The sequence below is a fragment of the Amphibalanus amphitrite genome, unplaced genomic scaffold (assembly GCF_019059575.1).
Source record: "Amphibalanus amphitrite isolate SeventyFive unplaced genomic scaffold, NRLGWU_Aamphi_draft 001488F_arrow, whole genome shotgun sequence".
NCBI classification, from domain to species: Eukaryota; Metazoa; Arthropoda; class Thecostraca; order Balanomorpha; family Balanidae; genus Amphibalanus; species Amphibalanus amphitrite.
Genome location: NW_024882981.1, coordinates 145,171 through 159,642, shown reverse-complemented (window position 1 = coordinate 159,642; position 14,472 = coordinate 145,171). Strand labels below are relative to the sequence as shown.

At 49.6% G+C, this 14,472-nt stretch overlaps 1 protein-coding gene across 1 annotated transcript; it reads right to left on the bottom strand.

Annotated features, from left to right (window-relative positions):
• Positions 1–3,289: 3,289 nt before the first annotated feature.
• On the bottom strand, positions 3,290–13,443 carry LOC122373406. Its single transcript, XM_043351424.1, has 6 exons — positions 13,082–13,443; positions 9,375–9,445; positions 7,623–8,065; positions 6,954–7,104; positions 5,945–6,163; positions 3,290–4,925 (listed from the first exon to the last, which is right to left on the bottom strand). The coding sequence occupies exons 3-6, from the start codon at positions 8,063–8,065 to the stop codon at positions 4,686–4,688; spliced, it is 1,053 nt and encodes a 350-aa protein (XP_043207359.1). The 5' UTR covers positions 9,375–9,445; positions 13,082–13,443; the 3' UTR covers positions 3,290–4,685.
• Between the last annotated feature and the right edge of the window lie 1,029 nt (positions 13,444–14,472).

Sequence of the window (14,472 nt, the reverse complement as noted above, 5' to 3'; positions counted from 1 at the left end):
CACACGTAGTGAAATACATTGAATACCTACGTAGATTTACTATTATGCAGCATGTATCACTTATAGGTATCACAGCATCTTATCTGGATATACGGAGACCTATCAATTTAGCCAACCTCCACTCGGTATAATAATTTCCACCCCTCCCCCTCTCTCTCTCTCTCTCCCTCCCCTCTCTGACTGTGGTGTTGTACTATCCGTCCGCCTGCGGGAGTGGCAAGTGGCAACCACGGAAAATTGACTGGTCGTGTCTGTTTCAGCTTCCTCAGGAGGACGACTCGCTAGACACTTCGTCAGTGTCCCTGGACACGGGAGGAAGGGGTCGGTACTGAGTAACGGCCGATCCAGGGGGTGTAGAGACAGAGATAAAGGACTGAGCGAGTCGGTATTACCCGACATAAGAGGGATACAGAACTGACCGGGCGATGGGCGGAGTGAGGAACAGTACCGGATCGGGTGTCGCGAATGCCGCATCATCGAGAGCACCAGATCTAATGGTCTTCGGAGGTCGTTCAAGAAAAAGATCTTCTATAGTGGTTCGTTACAAGGTTCCAGCAAGACGCCGACTTCAGTCTGCGCGTTTCCTGGATGATCTCAGTCGTCCGAAGTAAACAAATGCCTGAGCAGTGGGTGCGAAAGGTGGACAGCCACTGCGGGAGTCCGTCTCGCGATGAAAAAGACTGCGCAGTGCGTACTGAGTAGTTGTAGGTATCATTAGTTAAATATCGTGTCTCAGGACGATGAACCGGAAATGAGTTGAGTGCCACATTGTCATGCCGCTCGTCACTGAAAAGCCAATGTCCTAACTAATGACATTGAATATCGAACGCGATGGCCAAATATGCTCTGATATATGTGCGAGTTTTCTGTATACGGCGTAGATTCAATGGAGTAGATAACTGGAATGTTGTAAGTAGATATTTATCAATCGTTAGTCACTCGGCAGAAAGATCTAGAAATGCTAGATAACTGTTATCTAAGTTTTGGCTAATTTGGAAAGAATAGCCCTTGATTTTCTTTGTAAAACATTTCACTTACCAACTGAGTAAGGATTTAGTCCTGAAACCTACATATGTTGAAGTGCAGCTTTCACTATTCATATGGCTCAAGCACCACAATATTTAAAAAAGAAAAGAAAAATACATGCAGTTCCCAACCTCATCGATCGTCATCGAGCACTGCTGGTCAAATGAAACCGTAATTCAGGTAAATTATGCAGTCCACTAGCAATCAAATCGACGAAAACTACCTATTTCATGACTGCACGGTTCTTACGCTAACGTATGACAATCTTGGTTCTGAATTGATCCCTGCATTGGGACCCGACCAAATGTCATCGATCTCATTCATTGTCCCTAAACATAAGCAGCTACTTGAAGCATTGATCAGTCATATTTTCATGCAGCATTGCAAAATCGTTCATTAATACTTCTGTAAGTAGTTACTATAGCTATCGAAATGACCATTGATGGCTGCAATTTTTTAAATACACGTAGCTGAAATTTTGTTTTATACTGCTTGTTTCCGAAGTGGTCCAGCGTTGATATGCCAATGACTCTTTCACGTAAATCGGTTGTTAAACGTTTACTAACGGTTTACTACAGTGCGTGGCAGAATGCCTAGCTCTCAGTGTTAAAAACCTATGACTCGTTCAGCATTCCCAACACCGTTATATTTTTGAAATATGTGTGAATAGCTCCCAACTGTTTTCGGTTGATTGTGACGAGTTTTTTTGTAGCGTGACCTTTTTATGTCCATTACGTTTTTGAGCTTCCTCGCATACATTGTGCAATCTTGAGACGCTAGCGTACAAAACGTCTTTCTAACAATTAGTGATTGTACTGTACATATGGAGTGCAGTCTTTGACCACTCTTGATGTAGGGGAGAGTGGGGTGGGTTGTATCAGTTTTTACTCCGAGACCCATAACCTCGTAACTATCCGTGATAAACTCATTATTTTCATACTATCCCCTTTCTTGATTTTTCTGCTTGTTTGTGCAAAGTAACTTTTCCGCTACCTCTACCAGTTTTTCTTCTACGGTCTGCCGAATAGAACAATGTTTTTGATACAACTTGCCCCATGGCTTGGGTGAGTTGTATCACATGGTGGGGTAATTTGTATCACTATTTCACGTTTCAGTCAGTGTGCTTGCTACTGGTTTTGAACATAACAACAACATTAAATCGGGTTAATACAGTGTAGGTATATGCTCAAAGACTTCACTTTTATTAGACCAAACTTAGGTCAATGCAATCTAAACGAAACATCAACAGACTAGACGCAAAAGTGGCCCGTTAAGAGAAAAGAAGTCAACATATTGTGCCGAAATGGAACGAGTATTGACTAGCTACCTACAAACGCGAGCCAGGGCTTAGGTTTCGCGATCAAAAGCAACATACCCATACATACATACATACATACATGTTACAACATACCCCACCCGGCTCTGATACAACATGTACCTCGCCGCCATCTTGGAAAAAACATCCTCGTGCTCAAAAACAGCGGACAGAGCTGGAGAAATCCATTTTCACTCACGCAGCCTTAGAACCTACCCTCACCACCGCTACGGAGATCTTTCAAATTCGTGCACATCTAAATGCCCAAAACACACATTTTCTTGCAACTTATTTTTTTAGAATGACACTAAAAAAACATAAAATCGGCTCTCACCACGAGACGCGTCTACCCAGCCACACGACAGAACAGGGAAAGATGGCGCCCGGAAAACCTCGTCGGCTGGTCGTGTCACGAGCGCTATCTATTGGATAAGTTTGGCAAAATTCGCCCTGATACAACTTGGACATGATACAACTCTCCCCGCTCTCCCCTAAATAGTGGTGATTTGTTTAAGCATGATGTGTGTTTTTGATGGTAGGTAAACATAAGATGACATGCTGAAATGATACTTTTATCGACGCTTTAAAATGTCTGAATGTGTATGGATATGTCGTTCTAAGCTTGTAACTATCGCAACTATGTCGTAAAAAATACAATGGAAATGGAGTGTCAGTAAACGTGTTCAATATCTGAATATCAGGCAACACACAGGTATTGTGGTGATCTATCGACTCACTCATCTTACATATTTCTGGTAGGCAGCTGACGCCATATTTCAGTGTGATGTTAACGTGTTGTATTGTAGCAATATCTTCCTGTCGGGCAGGAAAATCCAATGATTTTCAACGAGTTAATCGAACCCAATGAGAGACGCTATGTGTATTATTTCTCTCTGAAAACATCATCTTATACCTACAAATATATAAATCAGGTTCATTATGTTTAGATACGGAACGCACCTGCACGAAATAGTATCTCAACAGAAACATAAATTAAGAGCTTAAATGAAACTGCTGCTATAAAACATCCCTGAACTTCTGACACCAAGCAGCAATTATCGACATGGAAGGTTTTTTGGACGTGTATCAAAGTATCATGTGAGCGCCTTCCGGTCCAATAATCGAGTGCTCTCAGAGCCAAGAAGTGACAACGCGTGCGACACGCCTTATACAATTATACATAGTATAGACTTAGTGAAGCAGCAATCACAGCGGAACAAACTCCACTGAGGAACTCCGTCTGAGAGACAGTCTGCACAATCAGATGCACATACAGAGACTTCAGACTAGGTACAACAGTCTTCAAAACAGGTGCTGTTAGGACAAGCGAAGATGGCGGCAGATGAGCCTTTTCTTCTCTGTAGAGCGGTGGGAAATCAGGACAGAGGTAGCATACAATCAAGAGGTATGTCACTGAGTACTTGTTCCAATGTCTAAATTAGCAGCACCAGTCCTCACTTTTTTAATAGTGCGCGTAACCATCATCGCCTGGCAACAACGTATATTACTTGCCTTCTGGGGTGTCACAGCGCGCACACTTGTCCTGTAACAACACTAAGAAACTATGCATAGCATCTTTCGTTCTTCGTCACCACAGCCGATTTTCAGCACCATTGCTAACGTAACTTTCAGCGACATTGTTCCAAACCTGGGTAGTTCTTTGCACACGCACAGCCCGTCTCTCAGCACCTCACATCCTGGTACTGTGACCTGTCTTTCGCACAGCATCAGCCCTTTCTGACAGTCGCTTTTCCAAGCGTCAGTGCTCAGCTCAGCACTAGGGGCCATGGATCCTGAGGGTTAACAGTACCACGAGGACACTCCTCACGCAGGTCTCTCAGCACCAGAGCTAGTCCTGGTGAGGACGGCAGGCGGGAGGACACTGCTCTCAGCACCAGAGCCAGTCCTGGTGCTGGGGCGGGCGGCAGGCGGGAGGACACTCCTCTCAGCACCAGAGCCAGTCCTGGTGCTGGGGAGGACGGCAGGCGGGAGGACACTCCTCTCAGCACCAGAGCCAGTCCTGGTGCTGGGGAGGACGGCAGGCGGGAGGACACTCCTCTCAGCACCAGAGCCAGTCCTGGTGCTGGGGAGGACGGCAGGCGGGAGGACACTCCTCTCAGCACCACAGCCAGTTCTGGTGGTCGCGAGGACGGCAGGCGGGAGGACTCTCCTCTCAGCACCAGAGCCAGTCCTGGTGCTGGGGAGGACGGCAGGCGGGAGGACACTCCTCTCAGCACCACAGCCAGTTCTGGTGGTCGCGAGGACGGCAGGCGGGAGGACTCTCCTCTCAGCACCAGAGCCAGTCCTGGTGGCCGGGAGGACGGCAGGCGGGAGGACATTCCTCTCAGCACCAGAGCCAGTCCTGGTGGTCGGGAGGACGGCAGGCGGGAGGACACTCCTCCGGCAGTTTGTCGTAGTAGCGCAGCTCGGCGTACCCGACAAAGTCCTCTCTGTCTTTACGCTGCGTGGGCCACGGTCGACTGAGTGGGTCCGACTGGCAGTGGTAGCTATCGTGCACCATGACGTCACGGCGGAGGGACATCTCCGGCCAGAGCACGAATTCGAGCAGCACTTGGTCCCAGAACTGAAACACGGGGGCGTATCACAGTCCCAGAACTGAAACCCATGATCATATCCGCCCAGAGGACGAACTCGAGCAGCACCTGGTCCCAGAAATGAAACAAGAGGGTGTAAAACGGTCTGAGAACTGAAACACAGAGACATCTCTGGCCAGAGCACGAACTCGAGCAGCACCTGGTCCCAGAACTGAAACACAGGGGCGTATCACAGTCCCAGAACCCAGAGACATCTCTGGCCAGAGCACGAACTCGAGCAGCACCTGGTCCCAGAACTGAAACAAGGCGGGTCACTGAGCTGAAACAAGGGGGGGGGGGGGGTAAACGGTCTGAGAACTGAAACACACTCTGGCCAGAGCACGAACTCGAGCAGCACCTGGTCCCAGAACTGAAACACGGCGGGTGTATCACAGTCCCAGAACCCAGAGACATCTCCGGCCAGAGCACGAACTCGAGCAGCACCTGGTCCCAGAACTGAAACACGGCGGGTGTATCACAGTCCCAGAACTGAAACCCATGATCATATCCGCCCAGAGGACGAACTCGAGCAGCACCTGGTCCCAGAACTGAAACACGGCGGGTGTATCACAGTCCCAGAACTGAAACCCATGATCATATCCGCCCAGAGGACGAACTCGAGCAGCACCTGGTCCCAGAACTGAAACACGGCGGGTGTATCACAGTCCCAGAACTGAAGCCCATGATCATACCTATGCGGCCAGAGGACGAACGTGAGCAGCACACACGTGGTCCAAGAAGCTGAAACGCGATGTCCCGCAAAATGAGTCAAGAACTTAAACTGTCACAAAATGAAATGAGGGTTCTACGTGGACCCAAATCTGCGACACGACCTCATAATGGCCCTAAATACAGACTAAAATGAAATGCTTCATTGAAGGAATAATCACGGGGCAATGCCGAACCGTTGCTCAAAAGAAAAGCAAGGTCATCTAACACATGAAACACAATATCTCAGACAGCTGACACGGTGTAACTCCCACCTCCCTGAGGCGCCGCTCGGACATACCCGTTCGTCTGAGAATGTGACGAGCACTCGCAGTCTGATGCGGACGGCTGGCCAGCTGGGTCGGATCAGCTGATGAATCAGCGGGCGGTAGAGGGCGGCGCGCGCGTTGTCGCCGCCCCACATCCCGGCTAGGATGGCGCTGCCGTGGTGCGGACTGTCGCGCATCACGTGGAACGTTTTGTTGGAGTCGAGCCACTCCTGGACGGCCGCTCGCTCCCGCTGCAAATGGAAAGGGTGTAAGTATGGGTCAGTACTCTGGGCAGCATGACACATTGTTGTTTGTTTGTTTTTGCTTGTTTTGTTAGGTTAGGCCCTTTCGGTCCATTGAGAACATTGCAGAGCCGGGATGACGATAATAGGAATTAGGGGGAGAGATTGGTCTGAGCAGGCACCCTAGTGAGTCGCCGGGGCCAAGCCCATCCAATTGGACAATAGACGGCCAAAAGACAGCCCAGCCTCCCCCCCCCCCTCCCAGCACTCAGCCACTCACTGCACCCGGCTACGGGTGCAGTGAGTGCACTTAGGAGCTGCGCTCCGCTCCAATGGGAGCAGCCCGCATGAGCTTAAGTTGCCTCAGCCTGTCCAGCCTGGATCAGGGGTCGTAGCGTGGAGGATAAGGAGTTGACTGTCCTAAGGATGGAAACGACGGAACGGGTGAAAGTTGCTGTCACTGGCCACTGGGGAGTATTAGGTCTGTGGTCGAGGACTAGAGATACACTACAAAGACAAATTTTATATAGAGACGTCATGGTATAATATCCTTCTGCTAAGGCCAAGGAAATTAGGGAGCCGGGACTTGTGGAAGGCTCCTTGGTAAGCTGGTCGGGCGATAGTGCCGGCGCAAAATAAAGTCAGTAACGTAGGCCATCGGTTGAAATTTGGGCTGAAGCTGCTCAGAACACCAGAACGTGCATACCAAAATTGTGACAAATATGATACAGTCTACCAAGAGCAACATAGACCTACAGCCCCCGCTCTGCCACTGTTGGCTACTGAAAAAACGGCTCACCTCCGTGATCAAGGAGTCGAGGTCGCGGACGATGTATCGCGTCACGGTGGGGTCATCCATCACCAAGAACCGCCAAATGGAGCCACGCTGCCGACCCAGGTCGCCGAACCCCTCCAGACGACTGACGTCACAAAAGTCCACGTGATCGTACCTGTGACGTCACAGAAACAGGAGTCATCCCTCGGAAACCGGAATAACGAAAAGGCGGTACGCTGCTACAGTAGCTGTAGCTGACTTATGAACTAATCATATTAAAACATGCGTTAAAATGAAGAAGGACCCCAGTACGGTTATGGCAAAAAGAACGCTTTTCAGGGACAACTGCACAGAAAGCCTCTTCGGAAGCAAATGAGCATAAAAAGCGTTCACTCATGCGAACCTTAAAACGGCTGCCACTGGCGACATATGTGACAGTCTGTCCAGTAAGTCTGTGAAGTCTTTCGTATACCGTAGTAATCGCCACGCACTTTGTATGTATGTGGAACGGAACGCTCTTAAATGTAAATACAAATACAAATACAAATAAATTGCCGGTTATGTCGTTCAACCTGCACGCCTATCCATGAACTGATTGTGTTGTGTTCCCCAGTCCCCCGGTAAATGAGCAGCTTATGAGCCATCACAAGACGACTGACTAAGCTATCATAAGGTCTCTACGGCTCCACTCACGCGCAGCGAACTCGGCAGTACTCGGTGCCCCATCGGCCGCCACGCTGGCTGCCATGATAGTAAACGCGCATCACCCAACCGGGGTAAAGGCGCCGGGCGCGCTTCGCGTTCATCGCCGCGCCACGCAGATAGGCCGTGTAGTTGGAGCCGTAGAAGCTGTAGGAGATGACGTTCTGACCGGGCCCGCGAGCGTCCGCCTCCGGGCCGCAGTGCGAGCGAACCAGGGGGCTGTTGCTGGGGTCCGGCAGGCGCCGAGAGCAGTCGCATTCTGGCGGGCGGTAGGTGGCAGCACCGGTGAGCCAATAGATGTCGCTGGCGGTGGCCGGCTGGCTCCATAGGGCGCTGCTCTGCAGAAGCAGCAGACCGGCGAGGACAGCGACCGCGAGCAGGGACTTCCGGTACCGTCGGCACTTCCTCCAGATTAGTGACGTCACAGAGACCATCTGGGGAACAACGAACATGGACGTCAGTGGCACGCATCGACTCGTAAGTATTGAGATCAAACCTCCTTATCAGTAGGCAGTAGGAAAGCCAATCGCTGTGAGAGTTGTGAAGAACTGTGAATCTTAGGTCGCGCCGCAAATCCGTTGCCCCAGAGAGGTGACCTTGACCCCGCCGTCTGCAACGGTCCCAAAGCTAAGCCGGCGCGCTGGAGGGGGAGGAGTGATAATCCTAAAGGTCATAAACGATGATCTTCCTTGCATGCAGCATAAACACTGGGTTGTAACGACCACGCTGAAATGCAAACATATATAACGCTTAATGCTACGTGCCATTCCAAGCTTCGGTGACATGTAAACAAGTCTAACCACAGAGCACGTCAACTAAGATTCGGCAGTGGACGGCTGACTACGCGGTCACTGCTGTTGACGGCAGCGGAGGCATACATTGCATAGGGCAGTCAGTATAGATCAACAACGTATTTTTAGTCGCGCTTATCGCGTCTCGCTTATCATATTGTCGTGGTGATGCGATGCATACGTGTTGTGATGACGGGCAAATTTCCACTCGGTTCGGTGTTATGATGGTCGCGCTCTTGTTAAAAGTACGTACTTTTGTCTTGCACAGTTTAAAGGGACTATCCCACCTTTTAAAATGTTGTTAAAACCAGTTAAATTGTGCCCGACTTTATAGATTGGATGACCAGGAACACGGTTCTGGCATTTATTTTTCATTAAACATCTTAGGCTTCCCATATTCCAAACACAAACTTTCAAATATGTGACGTCACAGCCCAAAATTACCTCCTTCCCCAGGCCACATTACTGTCATAAAGCTGATTCTTTTTACTCTGTAGGCACCACAACAAAGTTCAGACCAAGTTTTAAGCGATTTTTCAACGAACAAACCCATTTAAATCAGAATGACTAAACGAGGTGACGTCACACTAACGGTCGCTCCATGTTGAAGATAGGGCCTTGTACAAGGCCCATTTTCAAATGAAGGGAACGAATTTCTTCAACACCAAGAGGCCGCGGGGGTTGCAACCTAGATAGAAAGTGGTTTCTGAACCTCGCCGCAAACTTGGCTATCTCAACTCAAACCCAATGTTAAAGGTGGGATAGTCCCTTTAATTTATAATAAAACAATGTTATTGAGCAATAGGCACGTCGATGCAGTATGAAGAGTGCAAGACAAAAATGTCCAGCTTGCAATCAAGCCAGTCTAAACTTCACATCATTCGACCCTACCTTACGACATGACTATCACGTTCACCTAACCCTCACTCGGCCTCACCTGACCCGGGCTCACCTGACACCGCGTGACGTCCGGACGGTGACGTCACAGGGCTCATGACCGTGTGACGTCACACCACACCACCTCCAGCTGTTGACACAGAGAGGGCGGCGTTAGTGGATCAAAACACCGTCCTTAACACCGGTAGCCGCCAAGCGTCAGCCCTGAACAGTGAACAGTTTCCAGCGATCAGCGCGCCCAGACAGTGACCAGACGCCAGCGAGTTATTTCGAGAGGTTAGCTCGCTGCAGCGAGTTAACCTCTGTCAACGTGACCCGCCAACAGCTAATCCAGTAAACATCTGGACTGGACTTAGAAACGTCCTTAAAAGACGGTTTGCTTAGGACTATACTCATTTTTCCAAATAAAATGTCCTACTTTTCCTACTAGTAGGTTAAATGTCTCCCTTTTCTCCATTACTGTGATTTTAACCCGCGCCCTGGTGAGGGGGGGGGGCTATTCCCCCCTCCAGACTTTTCGATATATCTCCAGAACCGCTGCGCCGATCGTCACCAAACTTTCAGTACCCTCCCGGACATCAATTTTACACATTGTGACCAATAATTTTCCCAAAGGCTATGATAGGTTGGCCGGAAATGACGTCAGAGTGACGTCATGTCCTGCCGTTTTCGACCCAAAATAGGGTTTCGCGTTAAGAGCTGTCAGTCCTATAGCTTTGCAAATACAGAAAAATGATTAGGATATAAAGGCTGTAGAATTGACAGGGCTACAAAACTGCCATCTCAAATTTTTAAATTTTTTTGGATTTGGACCCTCAAAAATCAAAAAATATATTTTTTTGAATATAATAGCCGGAAAATCCAAAAAGTTTTTTGAATTTCGAAAAATCCGGAATATATGTAATAGTCCTTACCGCCTTCTATCCACATACCAAATTTGAGATCGATACCTCTTTTTTTGGCCAAGTTATAGCGAAAAAAAACTGTTCAAAATTGATGACGTCAAATTTTCAAACTCAATTTTTAGCAATTCTAGACCCCGTAGCGCAAAACAAAGACCACCATTTGACTCCCCGTGACGAGCTGCATCGAATAAATACCCATTTTATGCAAAACTATCAACTTTGAAATTTGACCTTTTTTGACCTGACCTTGACATGACCTTCACCAGAAAGTGACCTAGACCGTACCTGATGGTCTTATAACCAACACCATTGAGTTGAAAATGAAAAATTGGCCATAAAACATGCATCGCACAACCTTTGTAAAGTTGGGTTCATGTGCTGACCCTTGGTGACCTGACCTGTGACCTGACCTGGTATTGTCGGTGACCTCTAATAGCAACATATGTACTAGGCAAATGACGCCCTATCGCTGATTCTCGACAAAATGCGTATTCCTCGGTGTTATAGCGCATTCCCTAGAAGACCCGTGAACGGTGAAACGTTTCATCTTTGACCTGACCTGTGACGTCATCGGTGACTCCGAGGTCAATGAAATTTGGGTTCCCTCAACAAATTTGACAGGCCTCTCGAACACCGTTTGAACTTTTTCGGATCCGTCCAGTAGTTTCGGATATATGAGGGGGGGGGGGGGCAAAAATAGCCCCCCCCCCCACCAGGTCGCGTTATAAACAGACCCCACCAGGGCGCGGGTTTAATATATCATTGTTAACTGCGCGCTTCGAACACATTATTACGGAGCGAGCGAAGCGAGCGGAGTCTTTCCTCAGATTAACGGAAATTTCTGAGTATGAGCGGCCGGCCGTGCGGACGCTTTTGCGAGGCTTGTACTCGTATCTCAGCAACCACTTGACCGATTTACCTACATGCGGTAGTTTTTGTAGGGTAGCTTCATTCCTTCTACCAAGCATTGGACTATTCCCGATGGATGTGGGTGACCCCTTATGCACGTGCCACGTGCAAAACGAAGAGGTGTCAGTTTTGTAATAGTTGCCATATCTCGGTAACTACTGGGCCGATTGCGTTGAAAGTTGGCATGTAGGTAGGCACCCACTAGGCAATGCATATCCATGTGCCAGAGTTGGGGTGTTGCTGCACGTGCAGGGGTCGATTCCAGATCTCGAGAATGGCTGGACCGATTGCGCTCAAATTTGGTACACGGTTAGGGACCAGTTAGTAGGGTGCCGTGCACAAGTCAGTTGGGACCCATTTTGCACGTACGCACGTGCAGGGTGCCGCTTCCAGATCTCGAGAACGGCTGGGCCGATTGTGCTCAAATTTGGCACATCGCTAGAAACCGGTTAGCAGGGTGCCGTGCACAAGTCAGCTGGAGGTACCCCCTCGAAATTTCGCACGTGCAAGGCCCACCCTCTCGCTCGATCCGTTAGTCGCCCCCAAAGGCGTTATGCTGGTTACATTATCTTATCATCATAAAACACTGCAATGTTTCCGATGCATCATCTTAAAACCATATTGTAGTATTCGAAATGCACTACCAAGTCAAAGAGCTTCGTATGACATGCACCTTTACTCGATTCGGTCGTATCAAATCAATTGTATTAACATACACGATACGATTGCTTATATGTAAAACATATCCAGAAGTTCCAACGAACTAACGAACTTTGTGGAGGGTCATTTTTTGCCCTTTCTGTGACGAACCGTATTCCTTTGGCGATTTGCTTAGCCGACTTCACGAACCGATTTTATTTAGTCGTAGATAATTTGTACTCGGCTGTACTCGATGCTCGGGATCGGTCCTCAGCTATTTACTTCTCTGCCATGCCCGTGTTTGTACTCTGCCTCAGTCCTTATCCCAACCTCCAGTTCTCCCACCACCCTCCCTTGGTCCCAGGCCCTCCAATCGTCATTCCAACATCCTTCCCCCGGTCCCCACACTCGGTCGACATACAGTCCTCCCACCGTCGCCCAATCTTACTCCCTTTGGTCCTCACACTGTCCTCACTCCGTTCTCCCTCGGTCCTCAAACTGTCCTCCCACTGTCCTCACTCGGACCTCACACCGTCCTCCCTCGGTCCTCATCACTTACCTTCCCAATTCTTGCGCTGATTTCCTCAATTTGCACACCGACCGTTCTATGCCCAAGGTCTCATCTAAGGAATTTATGACACAGCAGCTAGCACGCTGGACCAGACTCGATGGTCGGTATCGACTTTGTTGGGGAGGGGGAGGGTAGGAGCTGTTCGGAAAAGATTGCATTGATTCGGGAAGCCCGCCAATGTGACGTAACAGGTCACCAGGTGGCGACCATTTTCACCTTGACTGGACTGGAGAAATCGATGGCGTGGGTTACCCGCCCATTTATCTATAGCATGTGGACGAGACCCCGCCATTTCCTCGCCCACGTCTCTTCTTACGAAGCTGCTTCAAGTGAGGAGAGTCACATGCTTTAGTCTAAGCATTGCCAGATTGAATCAACCTTCAGCAATAGTCATATGACGTTTATGGCGTCGTTTCTGGCTATTTCTATTGAAGTTGGCCCATGTATTGTCCCTTCGTGGTAACACGATTATTATCGCGAGTCGCAACGATCTCCCCAATTCCACGTACAACCATCTCTCCATTTCACGGCTATCACTTATTTTCGGCAGCCTCGACATCCGTTCTGATATCAATGCTCACTGCAGCTCTCAGAACTCAACAGTCTCAGATCAACCGTTCTCAGTCCCCGTCTCGACAGTATTTAAGGTCAACCCGCTTACAACCCTCTCCCATTTGACACCGTTATCTGAATCTCAGCCATCCAGCTCCATCCCCTCCCTCATCCCTCACCCGTTACTCACCAATCGAGCTGCAGCTCGTTTCCAGAGACTGTACTTCGCTCCAGCCGCCACTGGTATCGGCGTCAGAGACTGTACCAGCACCAGTAGTCGATACCGCCCCTCCCCTGACCCAACAGCAAGCACCCCTGTCAAACCATCTGCAGCAGATATCCGCTCTGCACACTCTTATCACTCCTCGCACTCAGCTGCAACTCCTGCCGCCTCCAACCCCACCGTGGCAGCGTGGCCAACCGACTGCGCCGGCCAGTCAGGCAGGTCTAGCCGGACCCCACGGCGAGGACCAGCGACCCCATCCCCATAGTGGCGGCGAGCACGACGGCCACGGTGCGTCACTAGAACGACCACGGCTTATCGATTGCTGTTTGCCAGGCCGAGTTCTGACGAACGGATGTTTTATCAGAGTGTAAACTCTGCCTGATAGTTAACCGACCTCATTTGGACCCCACCTGGGTAGATCGATACCTTTGTGGAAAAGTCTCCAGATCTGGCAGCTGGGTGGGAAAAGTAGCCAGATTTGGCAGCGTCCCAGCGATGGGCGGGACGCCAAGGTCGAATGAGACGCCGGCGTGCAGCGAATGCCGATGGGGGAGGCAGCGGATGACGCGTCAGAGCATCCAGATTTAACGACGGTCACGCCGCACACTAATGGCACTGGTTAGAGCTGCGGGGTTGAGGAATTCGGGCTCCTAGTAGGCAATGACATAGTTGGTGAATCAAAAACTCACTTTACAGTGGGCCGACAAAAAGTCTAGACGTAGAGAGATGTGTACTGTGTAGCCTAGTTAGTTAGGAAGGCGGTATAGCAGTCCAAGTGATGCACGTGCATGAGGCGGCTGCGGCAGGCAGTTCCCCGGTTGCCTTAGTGAGGGCAGGGGGTGGCTGTCAGCCCGAACGGAGACGGGTGATCAACGATGAGGATGTCCTGCTGATAAAAAGACGAATAACCTAACCTGGTCCATCCGAATCCAATGCCATTGTACTTAGTTACATGCCTCTATACCACTGTGTCTCAGTCGGTTCCTCCTGACTGTAGGCGAATCTACCCTTTTTGGTTCGTCCCTTCTCCCGACGAGAGACGGCTCTGGCGTTCACAGCCCGTTTCTCTCCACCTGTATTCATGGCTCTACCACTGTCACCCGTTTTCCTCGACTGTATGTGCTCTACCACTCTCAGCCCATTTTTTATGTGGGCCTACCACTCTCAGCCCGTTTCCCTCGACTGTAGTAGGTATATTATGTGCTTTACCACGCTCAGTCCGTTTCAAGCACTTGTAGATGGCTCTACGGCTCTCTGTCCGTCCCCTGCTCTCTGTTGTAGATGGCGCCAGCGCACCGTATTCCATTGCTTATTCCGGACGTGAGGCGTAATGCATATACCCCGGCGAACT

What these genes read in the sequence shown, in the direction of transcription:
- LOC122373406 (XM_043351424.1), bottom strand. Translation starts at nt 8,065, where the DNA reads ATGGTCTCTGTGACGTCACTAATCTGGAGGAAGTGCCGACGGTACCGG. An exon ending in TACTGCCGAGTTCGCTGCGC is followed by an intron (nt 7,105 to 7,622) that starts GTGAGTGGAGCC and finishes GTGACGTCACAG; the next exon opens with GTACGATCACGTGGACTTTT. An exon ending in TCACATTCTCAGACGAACGG is followed by an intron (nt 4,926 to 5,944) that starts GTATGTCCGAGC and finishes CCCGTGTTTCAG; the next exon opens with TTCTGGGACCAAGTGCTGCT.